Source organism: Brachypodium distachyon, chromosome 1 (assembly GCF_000005505.3).
Source record: "Brachypodium distachyon strain Bd21 chromosome 1, Brachypodium_distachyon_v3.0, whole genome shotgun sequence".
NCBI lineage: Eukaryota > Viridiplantae > Streptophyta > Magnoliopsida > Poales > Poaceae > Brachypodium > Brachypodium distachyon.
Window position 1 is genome coordinate 42,040,197 of NC_016131.3, and position 20,826 is coordinate 42,061,022.

The 20,826-nt window shown below is 48.1% G+C and overlaps 2 protein-coding genes across 2 annotated transcripts; both read right to left on the reverse strand.

Annotated features, from left to right (window-relative positions):
• Positions 1 to 5,101: 5,101 nt before the first annotated feature.
• LOC100838271 (ubiquitin receptor RAD23d) lies at positions 5,102 to 11,467 on the reverse strand. The gene is made up of 12 exons (XM_003563932.4): positions 11,259 to 11,467; positions 10,654 to 10,815; positions 9,989 to 10,042; positions 9,310 to 9,410; positions 9,165 to 9,227; positions 8,034 to 8,211; positions 7,786 to 7,953; positions 7,291 to 7,374; positions 7,161 to 7,208; positions 6,934 to 7,046; positions 6,758 to 6,839; positions 5,102 to 5,530 (listed from the first exon to the last, which is right to left on the reverse strand). Exons 1-12 carry the CDS (start codon positions 11,322 to 11,324, stop codon positions 5,408 to 5,410), a joined length of 1,242 nt encoding a protein of 413 aa, XP_003563980.1. The 5' UTR covers positions 11,325 to 11,467; the 3' UTR covers positions 5,102 to 5,407.
• Positions 11,468 to 17,550: 6,083 nt separating this feature from the next.
• On the reverse strand, positions 17,551 to 19,328 carry LOC100840783 (zinc finger protein CONSTANS-LIKE 16). The gene is made up of 2 exons (XM_003560788.4): positions 18,161 to 19,328; positions 17,551 to 18,039 (listed from the first exon to the last, which is right to left on the reverse strand). Exons 1-2 carry the CDS (start codon positions 19,217 to 19,219, stop codon positions 17,788 to 17,790), a joined length of 1,311 nt encoding a protein of 436 aa, XP_003560836.1. The 5' UTR covers positions 19,220 to 19,328; the 3' UTR covers positions 17,551 to 17,787.
• Positions 19,329 to 20,826: the final 1,498 nt, after the last annotated feature.

A 20,826-nucleotide genomic window follows, 5' to 3' on the forward strand; every position in this document is an offset into this window, starting at 1 on the left:
TTTGCCCCCTAACCTGGGATTAGCCCTTGCGTGGCAAGGATTGCGCTGATATGGCTGGGATTAGTGACAAAACTGCACAAGGAAATGAGAAGCGATTCGTCTTGGCGTTCGTCGCCCTCATCAATTCGCCGATTCGTCCTGGCGGTCGTTGCCCTCGTCGATTTGCCACGTGATGAAGTTGCAGTCTCTCTGGAGTTGCTGGTTACTTAGATGGAGTTGAACAGGAGGGCATGGAGTACTAGAGGCGTTTACTCATAGGTGGTCTCTCACGCATGGCCACATGGCAATGGTCTGCATGATGGATTTAATTTTCCTTGGAGTGTAGCAGTTGTAATTGATTGGCAGATGTTTTTTTCCATACAAAAATCTGCGAGTTCTTAGTGTTTTTCCTTCGATCGGATCTGTATCTTCAGAGATAATATACCTTCACGATTCTGTGCCCCAACGATCAGATTGTTTCCGCCTCGATCATCCGTCTCTGTCCGCCGTCGCGCGAGAGAGATACGAGCAGAACAGTTCTGTTCTGAAAAAAGGGCGTGATACATGGCCCTCTCCACCTGGATTCTGCGGTTATGTCGCTAATCCCGGCGATATAAGCGCATTCCCGGCCACGTAAGGGCTAATCCCAAATTAGGAGGCAAAACCAGACGAGAAGCAATAGATTGGGGGTTAAGTAGCTTACAAAAAGTTTAAGGGAAAAAGTGAGCCAAATGGTTTGTTTAGGGGGCAAAAATGGACTTTGTTCTTGCCTTCCTATATAATTTGCTCTTCATCAGAGTCCACGACTAGTCCAACGAATGTAACCCTTCATGAAACCCCTGCCAATAAATTTCCATCGGATCTACTTGTTCTAAGGGGTCAGTATGCACATTGCATAAATTCCTCGGATTTTCTCCGCATATTTGTCCTTGCTTGCTCTTATAAATCTAGGCACGCTATAAAGAAAGGGACTGATCGAGCTTGCAATAGTTCGAGGCCGATCCGCTCTCTGTTGGCTTTTCTCTAGACTTAAGGCCACAGCTAGCCACGTAATGGTGCCAAACGCTAGAAAATGGCTTCCACATTGAGTAATACTGATCGGTCGGTGTTGTACGAGAATCCAGTTGGAACGAGACATCCGGCCAGCATCTAGCGCCCTGCAAATCTGCAAACCCATGTCCCAAATCCCAATGGAGATTAGACCCCTAGAGATCTTGATAGGTGAACGAGTTTGACCGGATCGAGCCATGCATCAAGGAGGAGATTGCACGTGTACGTTTTGATTGATCAGTGGATTGCCTGCCTGCCCATTGCAGGAGAGATCGATGAGAGTGCCGTTGTCGCTCAGAGACATAAAAGAAAAGAAAAGAAAAGAGATTGCCGTGGTTAATTTGGTCGACAACAGCGGATCATGTGGTACGCAACAAAAGCCGGGAGGGGATACGTTCCGGAATTTTCAATTAGACATGCCCTGCTACACATAAACGACAATGCTAGCCCGTTGATCAACCGTATCACGGACCATATAGGCACATACAACTACAAAAGACACTATAGCAGTATACAGTAGCACGACTGCAAAAGCAAATCCTGTAGATGTGCCCAACAATCACGCAGCGCTGCATCATCCTGTAGACGTATTAAACAAAAGTCGAATCAGTGCACTGCTATCTTTAATCACGTACGCACGTCGTGCTCAGTGAATTTAGCATGACCGGTTAAAACGTCGATGTCCAAAAGACCACGACAGGAGCAGAAATCGAGCGATTGCCAAATCCTGATCAGATCCTTTCGGTGATCCCATTTTCCGCCTACGAGTCTACGCCTGCATTAACCTCACTCGATCCATGATTGAGCCGGCCGCCTACGAGTCTACGCCTGCATTAACCTCACTCGATCCATGATTGAGCCGTGCTTAGACCAACCAACCATCCGGTCCATGAGTCCATCTCTAGTCTAGTGCTCTCGTGAACGACCAGCTTCTTCTTCCACTATCGGGTAGCCGACCACACGGTAGGCTGGCATCGGCGTCCTCCGATCTACGTACCTACCTAGAGCTGGGACCAATCAACAGTGTCCAGGAAATGGTGGCCCTGCCTCCGTTTTGTTTTGTATCCTTGCAGCTTTATGTATGTACTGTTACAAGCGTAAAAGTGCAAGAGACAAGAGCAAGAAAACCCGACATGCAAAGCAGAGGCAGTGGCTGTAGATCGATTGTGCATGCGTCCTTCTGTTGGGTCGACAAGAGGAGGAGGAGGATGAGAGAACGTGCACGCATATGTTATCCTCTTGCGCTGCTTGTTGCTGGCTCTCACATCTTGATCAGAGAAACAGACAGAGATGGAGCACGCATACTTCGTCACATGCGTGTCTCGCCATTGGGTTTCTGATAAGGGAAGGCCCGTCCTTTTGCTTTTGGACAATGGAAAAGGAATTGCCCAAGGAATTGAAGGGAGAGGCAGGAATGTTCAGCTCCAAGAGGAGATGTCAGGCGGATGGTGACGACTGACAAGACAGCTCACATGGCCAAGTGCCGGTCGACCGAGCTGTACAAACTTGTTGTTGTACGTGGTGATGCATGCGACTGAAGCTTAGATGGTTCGTTGCCGTGAATGGAGAACTGAGTGTGATCGATGGTGAGAAAGAATCCTTTGTCTTTTCTGCACAAGATTCATCTTGCCGCCGTCTTTGTGTTTCCTTTTCATACACAGAACGAACTTCTGCTATGTGAACTGTATTCAGAGTTTCCTGTATTGTTGTTGGATTGGTTCAGGGCCCTTGCCGGCATCAATCATGATCCTGGCTAGTGAGCTTGTATATGTACTCTACAATGTTTGACACATTATGGTGATCATGAAACTTCAGTTGTCCTAACTTGTCTTCATAAAGAGGAACATGTTTGTCCCTGTGATATTACTAGTTGTTAAGACTATTCAAATGGAGTAAAATGTATAATACCAACTTCGTTGGCAGACTCATGTGTGTTTGATTGAAAGAACCACAGGGTTTGTGGGGTGAAACATCTAACAGGACACTTTGTCAAGTGCACTAGCAAGTAAGTCCAACTTCTTTAAGAAGAAAGAAGCAAGTCCAACAATGCCAAACCGACGAATGATTGAGCTGAGAGATCAGGGAGAAGAAAGACCCACTTGCTAGTGTCACAACCAATTTGGTCCCGTGCTTTCTGAATCACATGTGACTTTGCTCAAACTCAACAACGATTACAAGTACAGTATTTCAAATCATAGATCCAAAAAATACCAAGCAATACCTATAACTAGTAATTACAAGTCGTCTCCATCCATGCAACATGAAAAATTGCCGAGCATTTAACAAGGAGACTGTAATTAGAATGTAACGACATCGCTGCTACTTGTAGCATTGCACTAACTTAATTATCTTCAAAGGTTTTAAAAATCCCTTTCAGTCGCCCATCCTAAAAGATGAAAAGACTCCAAATTAAAGAATTATTACACCAATAAAAACACTATGACACACTAACAAAAACTCATCAAATCCGTATGAAAAGATCTACGAGGTCACAAATTCAAAATCCTCAAGATTGAGTACATTGAACCTATTGTAAGTAGAACTCTCTAGCTCTATGGCATCACCCGATAACAGAGGAAGTACTAGAATGCACTTATTCTCGACGGCATCGCAACTTTCACCATAGTGTCATCAATAATGACCACACAATTCATATTGTTAAACCTGAGCTGCCCCCCCCCCCCCCCACCCCACTTTGCAACGCCAAGATGACAAGAGGTGAGGGGAACTAACACATCCTTAACGATGGCACTACGCAGTTGATCTCAAACCCAAACCCTATTTTCATTTTTCCATGCCGGATAACAGGAATGTGACGGTAAGTGAAAAATTGAGGTTCTTTGGAAGTATGAGCCCCAAAATTGTGGCTGTTTGAATGTGATTATGTGTTGCACACAAGCACAACACTGAAGTTGCAGTTTTCTAAAGTACTCCCTCCAGTTCTAAATTCTTGTCATAACCACCACAACAAGAATGAGTTGGGTCCATATAACCCCTCAACTATCACAAACCAGCTACTTCACCCCCTCAACTACAAAACCGGGCACTTAACCCCCTCAACTATCAAAAACCGGTCAAACCACCCCCTCAGGCCAAATCGAGCTGGTTTCACAGGCGGTTTTGCCAACGTGGAAATGCCACGCTGTCTCACCCCTCAACTTTGGACTGGAGCGGCAGGAACCCCCCTCAACTTTGGGCCGGCTGCTTCTTTTTCCCTCCCCTTTCATTACCCTCTCCCTCACAAGTTAAGGTTCATCTCAAAAGGCGAAATTGGGAGGCGGCAGCAGTAGCGAAAGCTCGAGCTCGTCAAGAGGCTCGACGGCAGTGAGGGCCGCTTGTTCAAATCTAGAAAACGAAGAGCATATACATCAGAGTTAGGTTTGGGCACTGACCTTCTCCTTTTGATGCCATGGGATCGTCGATTCATGCCAGCGATCATCCATCGCCACCAAGTCGTCGTCTTACGAAAGAAGCCCCGAGGGGGGGGGGGGGTAGAGCAAAGAAGACGAAGCGGCAAGGGGCTTAATCGCAAATAACCCCCTCCCCTAAGCCCCGATTCCAGCTTCATTTGGCCCGAGGCGGTGATTTGCCCGGTTTTTGATAGTTGAGAGGATTAAGTGCCCGGTTTTGTAGTTGAGGAGGTGAAATAGCCGGTTTGTGATAATTGAGGGGGTTATATGGACTTAACTCCAACAAGAATATATGATCACCACGACAAGATTTTAGGATCAGAGTGAGTACTTGTTTAAATCATAAGCAAAAGCATGAGAAACATATTTGAGTAGCATATATAAAGGGAAACACGAATATACTCACTGATACACTGGATTTAGGCCCAAGGGTGCATTTGGTTGGAACTTAGAAATCACATCTACCCATTCATATAAGGGCTCAATGCTAGTGACATCTCCCTCCTTCCAACAAAAGATGTCTCAAGTTTGTCGAAATTTGGATGCATCTAAACATGACTTAGTATATAGATATTCAAATTTAGTTGAAGTTGAGACATCTTTTGTTGGATGGGATGAGTATAAAGCTTTGGTAAGAAAAACCGCAGAGAATTCTCTAAACGTTCAGCAATGAGTCACCATGAATTGAAATATAGGCACATCTGATCATATCAAAGGCCTACAGGTTCAAGGAAAGAGAGAAATATCTTCCTGCGCAACAGATTACCAGTTTAAGAGATAAGAGTTGACAAAACGGATGGAGCACATTTCCCTTTTGACAATATTAATATGTACTTAGAAATTAAAACAGTCAGAAGCATTGCAGAAACGGCAAGTATCGGCGGTACTACTGAGCAGGAAGAAATAAGATTGACAATGAACTGCACGGCCTCTGCCTCGCTTTTTCTTTGGTAACACCAATCTAACATCTATTGTTGATCCTCATACTCATGGCCATGATCCAAAAGGTAGTTGGCAGCCAGCTCTTCATCCCTGTTGCAAGCAAAGAAGACCTCCAACACAAGCTCACGGTTGAATCCCATGGCCTCAAGCTGCCAGACAAACAAATATAATTAGACAACAAAATTACCACTCATGCTTACAATCAAATAATTGTATAGTTAATAAATATCTGAGTCAAATGTGTCAGACAAACATCCAGCAAAAGGGAAGAACAAGCAGGATATTGCAACACCATGTAATTTGTCATCAGACACGTTGAGGCACACAAGCATAGAACTGAGCACAAGTCTTGCATGATGGAATGAAAGTAAAGAGATGTATCTATACAGCACGTGACATAATTTATAGAACAAATTAAAATATTTGTGTAAATTCCGTCCGAGTACACAAACTTTTTAGCATCCATCCAGTGTCGAAAATCACATGCAAGATCAAACCTATGCTATACAGGATAACCCAACACACTCCTTAGCACTAGTGGTCTAGCTAGAAATATAATAGTTCTGTATATTTCAAAAGTTTCTAAAAAAGCTCAGAGGCAATTATTGTGCACTACGTGGCAATACAATGCCCCGATGCAAATTTACGTGAACATACGTTTCTGTAATCTATAGAAAAAGGAGTAAAAATTTCCTTTAATCCAGCATCCTTTGTTCTTTTTGCGCAGATCACAGTTCACAAATGCAAATACGTTTTCACAAAATTTGTAAGTTTAGTGTATTGCCACATGTATATGGGGATTGATGTGGATTTTTTTTTAATGTGAACCACACTTGAAGAAAATATATAAAATAAAATGTGAAGTGGTGCTCAGGACTAAAAAACCAACTGTCTATACAGCATAATTATGACTAAATTGCAACATATAAAATGACGGACACAGCTGTAGTGACACCTCATTAAATTTATATTCTCAGAAAGTTGTTATTTCTACAGTTTATGTCCCCAGGGCTTTCACTAAAAGCACTGAAAATAGCAAAAGCTTAGGTAAACAGAGTACTAACAAGAACAGTGTGTGTATTCTTCACTTACATACCTAACTCAAATTGAAGTTTTGATGTAACAGAGCAATTGATACATACTATCCCTTAATAATGGGTAGTTTAAACAATCAATAGCGAAAATAGTTGCAAAACACAAACACTCATGTAGAGAAATTAAAAAGGTTTTAGAAATTAGTACTCCCTCCATCCCATATTACTTGTCTCAAATTTGCTCATGTAATATTTCTGTAATATTTAAAAAGCGTCTAGATACATGTAATATTTTGACAAGTAACATGGGTCGGAGGGTGTAAAACAAATAATCAAATGTACCCGCTGGATGGACTCCCGTTCTTCAGGGGTAACGGTCACAGCCGCCTGTGGCATTGCAGCTGCTAGTTGGCCTAGTATATTTCTGTTTGAACAAAGAGCGGAGAATATAGTGTAAATATTGTTTGCACAGATGCATAACAAGCGCACATAGTTGAGTAATGTTTCTTAATTCTTACCCGGCAGCACCACTCTCAGGTGTTTCATTCACCAAGCGGAGGAACTCAGCCTGATTTTCCTGAATCAACCGCAGGATCTGCGGATTTTGTTTCCCTAGCTCTTGAAGCATTGGCTGTGAACACACAGTATCAGTATCATACCATTATGCGCTTATTACACCACAGCAACTAATTTTTTTTCAAGTACCAAAAACTTCACTAAATTAATAGGCTTCTTATACGTATACCTGTAAGATTTGAGGATTAGCCTGGACCAATGCAAGCAGTGCCTGGAACTGAAAGGAACAAGCACACAAGTGTGAGGAATTGTAACACGTTTAGCGGCCAACCTGAATATAAAGATTAAACTGCTAGTACCTGCGGAAGCGCTCGCAGTGCATCAAGGGCACCGGCGCCCGCACCCACACCAGCACCAGGATTGGACCCACCAGTTGGAACACCCTATTAAGTTATTTCAAATGAAAACAAGTAAAACACTCACCCAGAAAATTTTGTTTTCAGAATATACATGTACAATAGGCAGCAACTGTAATTGCAGCATATAAGAAAGCTGCAGAATGCATCAGGGGGATAGAGGTGCAGCGCTGCTTGTATTTGTATTTTCCACACCAAGACTGAAGACATATCTAATCCAAATTGACCAAGATGATGCCATGAAATTCTCCTCCAGTACATCAGTACTGATCTTTAGATTAATCATGCTTCTGATGATGCATATGGTATTTAACTAAGTGTAAAAAAAAATAGTGGTATGTCCACAACTCCGATTGCTTTGTAATATTGTAACTATCTGATTCCATGTAAAATTATCCTGGAAATATAAAGGTCCGAAGGTACATGTAAAGCACATACCTGAGGGAAAAGGTTAAGAGGATTTGCATTAGGCCCTGCGGAGGCGACACCCGATGGCTGCACTGGTGGCACGGGTGCAGCCTGAGAGAGAGCTTGCGGGTTTGTTGCCTGTTGAACTGGAGCAGGTGCTCGAGCCACAGGTGGAGCCTCTACATTCTCAGGTATTCCCTAGCATAAAAACGAATGAAACTTAGTTGGTTATTCTTTTATGCCAACTCTTTATAATTTTATGCATAACATGAACTTACAGAATATAGATAGTCAATAGCTCTCTCAGGGTTGTTATATGCAGCACGTAAAGCACGGACAACCATATCACGTTCCCAGGTGCCACCACCCATGTCAAGAATATGTTGGACTGTCTGTTCTAGGCTGCCGCCTGAGACAAGGTTTGATGCAGCCTGACTGTAAACATCAGCGTCACCTCTATACAGCACAAACACATTAAAGCAGCATTACTTATGGTGAAAATGCAGCACAAGCACATTAGAGCAATATTAATTATAGTAAAAACAAGTGATGCAAAAGCAAAGAGAATGTGGAAGCTTCTTATTGGCTCAACTGTCAAAGAAAAAAATTCAGTAACCACATATACATCTACAACCAGTTTGAAGCTTCTTATTGGCTCAACTGTCAAAGAAAATATAACACAATACTGCATGTCCTGTGGTAGCATGGAGTACAAATGACAATGTATGCATGGAGTAAATGTAATGTCATAATTTCATGTAAAATGTTAATCTAATGAAAAATGACAATGTATGCATGGAGTACAATATTTTATAATGTCAACTGATGCATTTCATAATTGCATTAATATATTTGTGTGGAACTTCTACAGTAATGTATAATGTCATAATTTCCCAAGTTTCATTAATATACTTATGTGAAACTTCTACTGTAAATGTAATGTCATACACAATATTTTCTATGATTCAAGCAGTACAACTCAAAGAATATTAAATTAATAATTTATATTTCTACAGATGTCAAAATAAAATACTCTGGTATGGCCAGTTTATTCTCCATGTATGTACCAGTAAAACAACTACTATCAAATTATAAATTCCTTCTCTTCTCATGAATCCCAAAAAGTTCAGAACTCCACTTCAAAAAGAAGAAAAGGTAGGTTTCACAACAGGAATCAACGATGGCATAACCGTACATGCCGTCTAACAGGAAAACAAAGGAGAAACATGTGGCCTCACCAATGCAAAAAAATAGATAAGCATTTAAAGTTAGAAGGTAATCTGTAACTAGAAATCACAAGGACAAAGCACTAGAAAATACAATTAACAAATCTGCTACACACATTATGAACTAAACAGAAAAATGATAGCTTCTAACGGAATGAGATGAAAGATGCAAAAGGGGCTCACGATGCAGTTACTGCAGCAGCTGGAATATCAGAACCAGCTGGAGGCTGTGCACTGGGTGGGGCCCTATGAACGAGAAGGTTAATAACCAAGAGAGATGACATATTTCAAATTTTCAATACAAGATTTGGAGGAATAGATAACTCACAGTTCAGATGCAGAAACAGGTGCTGTTGAAGGTGGTGTTCTTGCAACTGGGGTAGCAGGGCCAGACGGAGTAGCAGCAGCCACTGGAGTAGCAGGTTGAGCCTATTGCGAAGTGATAAATAATTTTTTCCAGTAAGACACTAATAAACAAGGATATCCAAAATCACAAAGAAGTAAATTTAACACAGTGTAATTATATGATACAAAATGAAAATTTTCTACAATTTTGTCCATGAACAAGCTAAAGGGAACACCAACACTGAAGTCAAGAAGGTTATGACTTTTTTTATCACAGAGCTCCAACATTCTTACTATTATTTATGAAATACAACTTTTCAGGTTCAGTAAACCAAGTACGAACGTTCTTTAATTTAAGACCTCCACAACCAATTCTAAAGAAACAGGGACACCACATGGCAGAGCACTGTTGATGCAATTGCTTTCCTGTATTCATTTGTTGGTTCAAGATGCAAGGTAAGAATGGTGATGCAGAATAAACACAAAATTGACAAACAAGGCTGGAAACTGCACAAGAAATGACTAGATATTAATAGAAATGTGAAGGGGCAGATGACTGCAAAGAACATAATGCAGTATAGTTGCTACCAAATACTGCAACACGAAGAAAAAGAAATTAACAAGCTTGAGTTTAAATATCTAATTATATCTACAAATTTTACCTGGATAGTAGGGGCCTTTGAAGCAGTAGAAGGACCACTCGGTGATGCCTTAGCCTACAAATTTTATGCATATCATATCACTACTAATATCAGATAATTGTGGCACTAATTTTTACCTAAGTTGACAAGCCTTTAAACACAGTAGAAGTGTGCTATCAATATTATTGAGAACACCTAAATGTGGAATCCAAAACAACTAAAACACAGAACATCAATGTTTATACTGCTTCCTTTAAGCAGCAGGCTAATAAAAATGCAAAGAGGCATAGCCCGCTTTTGATTAACATATAATAGGAAATTGTAATGTAGCGGATATAACATGCAAGGTGGAAAAAATACGCTGTCCAAGTGGGTGGAGAATATCTTATCTAATCTCACATATCAATGATTTGAAAGCTCATTGGTTACGAACACAGGAAATGAACAAAGCAACAGGTAAGATAATATTGTAACACAGGAAATGAACAAATTAGGCTTATTAGTTATGTCTAGCTCTGCTAATCCTTCCTATTTAGTTTCTCCTTCCTTTGAACACGAACAGCGCATATCCCAAAAATTGATGGACGTAAACGGCCGTAGGTTCTGATGGATCTATGTCCAACAAAAGGTTCCTACGCTCATGCTCTATGCATTATAATAAGTGGTATTCCACTATGGAGAATCACCTTAGACAGCATTATAACAAGGAAGCTGTTCTCAGCAACGTTGTTGCCTTCCAAAGTGGTATCATCCTTGAGAATTTTGCCTTGATGTATGAGCATCTGCTGATCCGCAGGGTACACATTCTGCCCCTGAGCACCTTCAATGATTCTCTTGACCTCAGCCACCTGCAAAACAGAGCCAATGATAAGCACAGTACCACTAGTTCCAAAGCAAACCATCATATATTGCAGCATCAATCACATTGACTAACCAGACTTCCAGAGATAGCTGGACATATGTCAATTACAACGCGACAGTACCTAACATGCCAAATTCAGAGCACCAAAACGATGTAAAATTACAGACATAGGCGCCCGAACACTCTAGACTCCCCTCTGTGACCGATCCGCACCACGCGTTCACCACAGGTACAGCAGAGCTGAACATCTACTAAACCCTAGATTTAGATTTTCTAAAAACGCGTCATCGACACAAGGGAACCTAATCCCTGTACCAAGCCGGGAACGAATCGCAACACGGGGGCCCCAAATCGAGCAAATTGCTCGAGAATTGCGCCGAATCGCACGGATTGAAGACGGAAGGGGGGAAGATGGGATAGGGATCGTACCGACGCCTCGGGGCTAGCCTCGATCTCGAAGTTCGTGCCCTTGAGGGTCTTCACGAACAGCTTCATCGTGACTTCTCCTCCACCCTCTTGCTCAAACTTCTCTCTCTACAACAAACTCGCGCTATCCCTATCTGAGTCTTGCTTCGCCTTGAGGGTTTTCACCTTGACTTCGCCTCCAGTGGGGAGGACGACGCGGCCGCACGAGGGGAGTAAGTTATAGGCGAGAAAAAAAATCTGGAGCCGGAGCGAAATGATATCTGATAGAGATACTGGTTTCTAGCCACGTTCGCTGACGCGTGGGGCCGTAAACGGATTGGACCAGTTGCCAGTGGGAGGGACAGGTGTCCGATCACGAGACTGGACAGTTCGGCTGCTCCGTTGCGATGTGTGGCTCGATCTGTGTCCCAGGACTTGCGTGTATTTGGGGCAATTTCGTTGGGACTATTTTTTTCGTGTGACTACTGGAGAGCCCAGCTTTGTGACTACCCAAAGGTGTGTTCGGATGTCCTCTGCTTTTCAAAATCCGTAGATCCAACTTTTCGATAGCGATTCCAGCGTCTGACTCGGAGCTAAACATGTTTGGTGCTACTCCTCGTTTGCTACTGGGCTGGAAGCCCATTAATCAACTTGGCCCAGCCAGTCTTGGATGGAATCGATGGGATCTTGCTCGCTGTGCCAGAGAACGGAACAACGGGGAATGGGGCGACGGCGGTCATTGCTGTATCAAGAGACTGTGCTGGAGAATGGGGCAGAGGGCGGAGATTCGGACGGAGCAGGTGCCTGCACAGGGGAACAAGAGAGGAGGAAGAGAAGGCCGCAGAATTGGCAAGGGTGGGGATGGGGGTGGCTACCGGAGAACGGGGAAGGAGAAGTCCGTCGGAGAAGGAGGGAGGAGGAGGCCGCGCCGGAGAACGGGGACGAGGAGGGCGGCCACGGGGAAAGCCGTGCAAAGACTGTATCGGGAAACGAGGTCAGGGAAGAGAAATAGATCTGAACCGTTTTTTCATTAAAACGGTGGCAACATTGCTGTAATTTCGCACTGCTCCGTGTTTTCATGTTTCGGGAATCTTCAAAAGAGGTGCTCCAGTTTTGTACACAAAATTGGTGTTCCGCGTTGGAGTTTGGGGAAGCTGTAAGCTTCCGAACACACCCTAAGCCGGCTTGCTCAGGCCCAACATCGAATGCAAGGTAACTCAAGTGACCGTCAGGAACCGTGGGCTGCGTTACTAACCGAGCCTAGGACCTTGTAAGCGTGCGTGTCTGAGAGCAACTCCAGCCGCCACTCCTAAAGGCCCCCTAAATGGTTTTGGGGGCCGCCGGCCCGTAAAATCCGACCCAGCCGGCCTCCCCAAAATATTTTTTTAGCCGGCGCGTCCCAGAAAGTTAGCCGGCGCCCCAAGGCCACACCCAGCCCACGGGGAGGCGAGCGGGGGCGCCGGCGCCTCGCGTTATTGCGGCGGGCCTGTCTTGTCAGCGGCTATTGATCGCTCTCACCGGTATCCCACCGGCTTCCCCGAGGCGATTAATGTCGGTCGGCCCGCCGGTTGCCACCCGGCCGCCCCCGCGCATTGCCGACGCCCATTATCACCGCGTTCACACCTCGCCGGTTCACGTTCCGCCGCTATAAAAGCGCCCCCCCCCCCCCCCCCGCGGTGCTCGCCATTCCCCTCACTGGCCCCTCCTCCCTCGCCCTCTCCTCTCACTCGTCCACTAGATGGCCGGCAACAACTGGGACGAGCGGCGGTGGCTTCGCCTCGACGAGGCCAAGGCAATTCGGCGGGCCGGCACCCTATTGCCGCCGGTCTGCCGCCTCCTCCACGGCTGGCATCTCAGCTGGGGCGGTAGGCCCGTCGCACCGGCGGGAGCGCATCTGGGCGCGCTTCGTCCACGCCCTGACACCGGAGCAGCAGGCTTCGACAGAGTGGGACCGGAGTTTGCTCGGGAGGTCGGCTCCGATCTTCACCGTGCGCGTGGCGTCATCTTGGGAGACGCATACTTCCTTGAGATCTCCTTCGGGTAGGGGCTTAGGGATGTAGCGCTCCGGGTGGACAGTTTCGGGTGCTCCCACGTTCGAAAGCATGTTGATACTCTTAGATGATTCTTCCTTCTCGGTGCACTTGGTCCCATGGCGGTAGAGCGTCTTCCTATCGGAAGATTGCTCGCCACGGAACTTCATGCACAAGAAGTTGTGGTGGATGGCGGTGCAGAGACGGTTTAACGTCGTCCTTCCGAGGATGGCGTTAAAGGAGGCCTCCATATCCACCACGTCGAAGCGCACGAGCTCGGTTCGATGATTCGTGGCGTCTCCGAAGGTCGTGATGAGCTCAATTTGTCCAAGCGGCTGAATGGACTTCCCTGGCACGAAGCCGGTGACAAGATAAAGGGATGGCTACACCGAGCCGTTCTTGTATCCCCCTTGCGGTTCCATCAGCTTCTTCAATTTGCTTAGATATAGGATGTCGGCGGACCTTCCGCCATCCACAAGAGTCTTCTTGAGCTCACAATTGGCGACGATCGCCATCACGAAGAGGGCGTCGTCGTGTGGGAAGCGTATCCCCTAGGCGTCTTCCTCCGTGAAGGCAATTGGCACGCTCGCCCACTTTAGTGGCGGTGTCGGGGTGAAGGTTCCCATGACGTTGACTTCGCGAGCATACTCCTTGCGTTGCTGCTTCGATCCCCGGCCCGTGGCGGAGCCCCCGAGTATCAATTCGACGTGACGCGTGGGTTCCTGAAACGGGAGGTTATCCTCCTTAGGTGCTGGATCAGCGACAAGGACGTTGGCGGGGCGTGGAGCCTCGGCTGTCTTCTCATCCTTGCGCCGGGCTTGCATTCGTGCTTGGAACTCTTCGCGAGCCGCGATGAGAGTGTTGCATTCTTTGGTGTTGTGGCTTGCCGAGTTGTGGATGAGGCATCTTCCAGTTCCTCCCTCGGCGGGGCGAGGTGGCTTCTTGGGTTGCCAAGTCTTTTTGGGACGATGCTTGTGCTTCGACAGCGAAGATCTTCCGGGCTTGGTCGCCGGGAGCCTTTTTCCCCCACCTCCTCTTCTTCTTGGAGCTCCTTCGGGAGAGTTCCTTCGGGAGCGGCACGCGGTGCGTCCTTTTTGGCAATGTCCCCGTCTTCGTCCCGAGCGTATTCCTGCAAGATTCGATAGAGCTCCTCGGTCGTCTTCGGAGGATTGCGACTTATGGCCCGATTCACTTCTCCTTGGAGAAGGCCTTGCATGCATGCGTCAATCATGATGGTCGACGGTGGGTTGGAGATTTGGCTTCGTACCTTCGCAAAGCGATGGAAGAAGCTTCGGAGGGATTCCCCCGGCTTTTGTTTCACGGCGTATAGCTCGTGAGCCTGCACGGGTTCTTTGAAGTTTCCCTAAAAGTTGGCGATTAAGACCTCTTAGAGGCGCTCCCACGAGTGCACGGAGTTCTTTCGCAGGTTATAAAACCAAGTTTGCGACATCCCGGTGAGCGCGAGCGGAAAGAGGTTGCAGATCTCAACGGGACCTCCCCCGGCAGCCCGTTTGGTGGTGGAGTAGACATCCAAGAACTAAAGAGGATTTGACTCCCCATCGTACGGTCGTATCGTAGGCGGCTTGAACCTTGGCGGAAAAGGCGCGTCTTGAATCTCCCGTGTGAGCGGGTTACAAGTCGGCCGGTTCTTCCGGTTCCTTCTGCGGCGAGGTCCTCCCTCGTCGGAGTCGCTTTTGTCGCTAGAAGGGTCACCTGGAGAATGATCTCGGCGTTTTCTTGAGGGGTCGCAACGTCGATGGGAATTTCTTTCGCCGCCGGGACGGGCTCCGGACTCCGCTACTTGCTCATTTCCATGCACGCTGGGGTCTCATTCTCCGCGAGGCATAGCTTGAGGTGGTACTTGGTTCCCACCTTGCTCGACCCCGGCGGGGGAGCAAGGGGCGCTTGCGGGGCGTTCACCAAGTGAGGTTGGTGTCGAGCATGCGCATCTTGGAGAGCGCCATTTGGCGGAAGCCCCCAATAAGGATGATACCAACGAGCTCCATGGGCGATGACGGCGAGTGCCAACGGAGGCAGTCCTGAGTTGGAGGGGTCGTAAGCCGGGACTCCTTGGTTTTCTGGCGCGGATTCTCCTGAAGTGTTTCTCTTGTAGGTTCTGAGGGCAGGGTCACTACCGGTTGTAGGGAAGGTGGCGCAAAACCCATCGAGCGAGGCATGTCGAGTTCCGTATCCCCTGCGGGGGCGGCAACTGTAGGCAGCTCACCGATCCTTGCCACTACGTCGGTGAGTGTCGAGGGACCGCCTACGATGGTTTCGAGCACCTCGGTTTCTTCAGGGACGGCCGGGAGCGGAGGTGCGACCACGACTTCCGTCGTGGCAACCATGCTTGCGGCGACGTCCGGATTGGTGAGCACTCCTTCTTCCTCGGGAGCCCACGAGGCGTTTGCTTTCTTTGTTTGCAACCGTGTAGACATCGCGGCAAGTTGGGCACCCGATGAAGTAGGCTTCGTCGGGGCCATTAAATCTTCAATTGCAACGAGGGTTCCCCACGGTCGGCGCCACTGTTGTTGTTCTCAACAACAATTAGAGTAAAGGGTGCCAATGCTCGATGGCACAAGCGCGAGTATAAAATAGGGCGTGTACGCCGGCCTTATAGCGAAGATCGCCGTACACTTGGACAAGTTGACATGTCGATACTTTTTGAGTAGGTTCGGTCGACCCTGCGGGTGTGACCTAGTCCTATGTTAGGAGAGGCTTCGAGGAAATCGTTAGCCAAAGTGTTTCGGGACGATCGAGGCTCCCCGAATCACTTAGCGAGAGGTCGAAAGGGGCCACCTCGTACTTGGGCCGAGCGAGGCTTTCCAAGTAGCGAGGTCGAGATACCATTAGGACTCTAACCCGATTCCCTCTCCTTCGGGCTCGGGCCGAACGAGACTTCCCGAAATCCCGAAACTAGAGCTCCTCTCAAAGAGGCTCTCTAGACCTCTCCCCTTGAGTTTATTTAAGTTGAGAGTGAATGGTGCATGCCCCATGGGGGGTATTTAGGGGCTGTTTGGTTTAAGCCCCAACAAACCCCACCAAAATTTTGGCATGACCAAAAGAGGGGCATGACCAAATTTTTGGTAAATAGATGTTGTTTGGATTACAACCAATGTAAATGGCCAAGTTTTTGGCAATGCATGATGCTACAATTATTCATTGCAAGACTAGCATGATCTACTTCTCAATAGTCAATTCAAAATCTAGGAGTAATCATGGATTAGAGAAGGTGATTAAGATAGAGTTGGAAAAAGTTTCTCGCAAGAAAAAGGGGAAGTGTTGTTGAACTTTTCATTTAATGCAGCCGTCACTTGATAACTAGAGAACATAGAGATAGGTAAGATCTTATTAGATGCGTACAGGCCCGAACAGAAGATACGCAAGGCTGTACTGTTGTTCGTTTCACAGGAGGAGGTAATTAGCCATCGACCGAGTAAATAGGCTGGGACCCACCGTGGATTAAATGGCGATGGCACGTTGCCAATTCTCTAGCGAAGTTTTTCGCCACCCTCAACTCACCAACGATTTCCATGGGATAGGGCGGGCGCGCCCGCGGCAGGCTGGGCGAGCCAAATATTCGGCCTTCGTCCAAACGGTGGCCAAATATCACGGGCGGACCAATATTTTGGTAGGGTCGGTTTTGGTTGTAAACCAAACAGCCCCTTATATCCTAGGGGTCCATGACAAAAGACCATGGCTACCCTTAATGGAGAGAGAAAAGTGGGGGCAAAATGGTAAAAGTAGCTTCTTGGTATATAAGTTTTGTGTGCACCAAGTGGGAAAAGTGGGGGTTGGTCCATGGTCCACCATGGACTAAAGGCCCCATCCTAACATCTTTCTTGTCCACTACTTAAGCTTATTTCTCTCTTTGACCAAGACATGAGAGGCTTAAGTTGTTGACTAGTCTTAATTATTGTCACGTAAGATTGACCGTGCCACGTAGACATCTTGACTCTTGTAGAGAAATGTTGACTTGGTCGTTGCCACGTAGAAATCACGACCCAGCCCTATAAAGGTTTTATTTTAAAACAACATACATGAATCATGTTCTTACAATCCTGAGCGAGAAGCTCGTCAATGATCGGAGGAGACTCCAGCTGCAACGCCGCAACGTTTACACCTCCTTTAGCAAAAGACACTAAAGCATGAGCTACTTCTATAATCTCTTATTCACTAAACTCAACTGAAAACTCATTTGAGAAGAATAGCACGAGATGAACGGAGATGTTCATGTGCCGCCATGTCCCAACGACGATCATCATCAAGTCGCGGAAATTCGCTCAGTATGATTCTTCGTAAAAGCTTTAGTATTATTCATTTTCGACCTTCGTGATCACAGGAAATTCCTTGGATCCTCAACAAGATAGTAACATCGGTGATCGGGATATTTGAAAAGAAAAGCAACTAAATTAAGCAGTTTCGACGAGTTGTTTTGTGTTGTCATTTCATGACACGAGCCCACACAGCCTGCAGCAGTCATGTGCGTGTGCATGCAAACCGACGGCATTGCACGATCGGCAGAGCTACGCGACGCAGGCCGTGGCGACGGCAACGCCGTTGGCCCGCTTGACGAAGCGGCCCTTCATCCGTGGCCGCTTCTCGGCGTTGAGCTTGCGCACCTCGTACCGAATCTTCTTGGAGAAGAGCCGCGTCCGCCGCTTCTCTCGGTACCGCGACACCCGCGCGTCCCTGCCGCCGTCCATCTTCGTCCTCGGCGTTCGCAGCTCCTCCGTGCCATGGCCAACGAGCACTCCTCCCATCATCCAAACGCTCATCTGCACATCGAAATTACCTCATCAAGGTTAGCATCTTAGCATATACAGGGACGCACAGGACCGATGTGCAAGAAGAGTTCAGACGCCGAAGCCGGCGCGTAACGTAAAGTATGGTACGTACCGAGTAGTCGTGTGGCCAGCAGCCGTCGAGCTTGACGTCCGGCCTCTTGCCGTCGGCCCACGGCGACTTCTCCCACTTGTCGATGATGGCCTCGTAGTTTAGATTGAGCGAGAGGCTCCTCGGAAGGAATCGTGCGGCACTCCCGCTGGCCGCATTCTCGTCCGGCGTGGCCTGAGGTGAGCCGTAGTCGTCGTCGAAGTCGATGCCGAGCATATTGCCGGACACCTCCGTCTCCGGCTCCCGCTCGAGGCCGCACGCCAGAAACATGCCTCTAGCCTCGCCGTCGGTCTCCATCTTGACTCGCCCGCCGGCACCGTCCACGTCAACCATCGGCTGGATGAGCCCCAATGCCTCCATGCAGAACGGCTCCTCCTCGGTCCCTTCGTCCAGGCCGCGGCCAAGAAGCGCTTCCATGTCGGCCGCGAACTCCATGAGCTCGGCGTCCGTGGGGCCGAAGCTGACGACGCTGTCGGGGAAGAATTGATCAACTGCCAGAGACGGCGCCGCAGGCTCCGTCGGGCTCTCGAGCACAACGACGCGGTCCTCGTTGCAGCACGACGCGTAGTCTTCGAGATGCCGCGGCGACGACGGCGAGCAGAGCTCCGCGAGGGCGGGGTCAAAAACGGGCACGCTGTACAGCAGCTCCTCCTCGTCAGTCTCCCCCTCAAATAACTTGTGCTCCTCCGGCGAGCCTTCCCCACCGGACGCCTCGTCCGGCACCACGACGGGCCGCCGCGACGACAGCAGATGCCCGATGACGCTCTTGCCGCGCGGGGTCCGCGGCTTGCGCTTGAACCAGGCCGGGACGACCTCGTCCCCGCGCCTGGCCCGCGGGCCGCCGGCTCCGGCCTGAAGCGGCGACGTGGGCCGCAGGCGCACTCGCTCGTGCCGCCGAGCGAGAGGGTTCGCGGAGTGCACCGACGCGTCGCACGCCTGGCAGAGGAACGCGTCGTCCGCGGCGCAGTACCACCTGGCCCGCCGCCGCAGGCAGCCGTCGCAGGCGCGCGCCGCCTTGCTCCCCATCGCGCCGGCCGCCGCCTTAGCCAACGAGCTGCTCATCAAAAAATCAAACCACACTAGCTGGCTGGCTGGCTACTCGCCTAGCTACTCCCGTCGTGTCGGCGCTGTACCGTACTGTACGTAGAAACGGGAATGTATCTCCGGCGAAAATATCGCGGGGTGGGTTTATAGCAGGCATGGCGGATCGAGGTGGCCCCGGCTCGTACGCTTTTTCTGGGCCCGCGCGGGGTGTACTTTGCACTTTTGGTGCGTCTGTTGGCCACAACCGCGGGCCTTATCTGCGTCCTGATTGGCTGAAAGGTAAGACACATCCAGCACGTAGGCCTCTGATTGGCTCGTGCCGGATTTTTGGTGGGGGCCTCCCTCCCTTTGGGCTACGCGACGATCGGGCCCAGAAAGGCCTTTCCGTGTCGCACTCGTGGTTGCTCTGCGGTTTGCTACGTCGCCGGAGACGGGATCCACTAGGACGTGCCGGGACCCTGGTAGAAACATCGTTCGCCGGAGAAAGGGTCATTTGTTTTTCTACCAGGCTCACTGCAAAAACATCGTTCCCGAAATCCATGATGCTTGCCACTTGTAGAATAGACCAGGTTTCTAACTACGAGTATCAAGAAGGCACCATTTCTCACGGACCGGCCTAAAGCGAGCGTTAGGCAGGTCCGGGGACGGATGCGAGGGGTTCTTGTGATGAGCCGCTAAACCTTTGGTAATATAGGTTAAAGGTTAGCCTTTTACAATCTGTGCGGTCGAAAGGTCGGTCTGTTCGGTTCCTACGATGGACCTCTTTCCTTCTCAAACACGACTGATCGAGGCATCAAGTTACGATCAATCCATTCAATACACAGAAACAAGAAATAGCGGCTTCCAAGCAGGCGAGAAATAAGCAATACATTTATATACATGTCGAGGGATATGAATGGAGAACAACGATGCGAGAACCATGGTTCCAGTGTTGATTTGTGAACCAACGAAACAGCGAATGGAAGAAATGTGTGATCGAAGGGCCGACGCTAGGGTCGATCTAATTATGGCTTTGCTTGGCCCTTCTAAAAGATGTATCGGTATCCCGATGGCAAACCTTAGAGTGAACTAAAGAGGTTTTTTTTCTTTTTCGAAGAAGCATACAAAAGAGACCTCCACGCCTAAATCTATACCTATCTAAAAAATACGAATCGTTTCCTTCACTATCCTCCGTCAAACTTTCCATAAAATTTGTGGATCCTCAGGATTGCATGTATATTAGGCCTACTAAGCCGGCTGGCCCACTACCTGCACTGAATCTATCTATATCTATATCTATACCAATGTAAAAAATACGGACCGTTTCATCTTTTTTCCTTCCTTTTTTCGTCAAGCTCCTTAGACCCACCTCGTCCGCCCGCCCGCAACCACTCCTTTGTCTGCTCCAGACGGCCGAGCTCCCTTCTCCTGACGCAGCCCAATAGGAGACCCTTCCTAATCCAACAAAACTACTTCCCCTGACGCGGCGGAAAAAACGCAATTAAAAGCCCAAAGATATCTCTTCATACATTCGACCTTACTCTCTTGCTTTGGTGATGCTCGTTATCTATAGGTGCAACGGCAGATTGATCCTGCGATGCAGCATATGGTCCAGCATGCGGTGCTTCCTTCCATCCGAGAGCGGG

Coding starts and splice junctions, on each gene's coding strand:
- LOC100838271 (XM_003563932.4), bottom strand. CDS start 11,324: ATGAAGCTGTTCGTGAAGACCCTCAAGGGCACGAACTTCGAGATCGAG. Junction 9,228..9,309: donor CCTGTTTCTGCATCTGAACT/GTGAGTTATCTA, acceptor TCTCGTTCATAG/GGCCCCACCCAGTGCACAGC. Junction 7,209..7,290: donor CACTGCGAGCGCTTCCGCAG/GTACTAGCAGTT, acceptor TGTTCCTTTCAG/TTCCAGGCACTGCTTGCATT.
- LOC100840783 (XM_003560788.4), bottom strand. CDS start 19,219: ATGAGCAGCTCGTTGGCTAAGGCGGCGGCCGGCGCGATGGGGAGCAAG. Junction 18,040..18,160: donor GCTGGCCACACGACTACTCG/GTACGTACCATA, acceptor TTCGATGTGCAG/ATGAGCGTTTGGATGATGGG.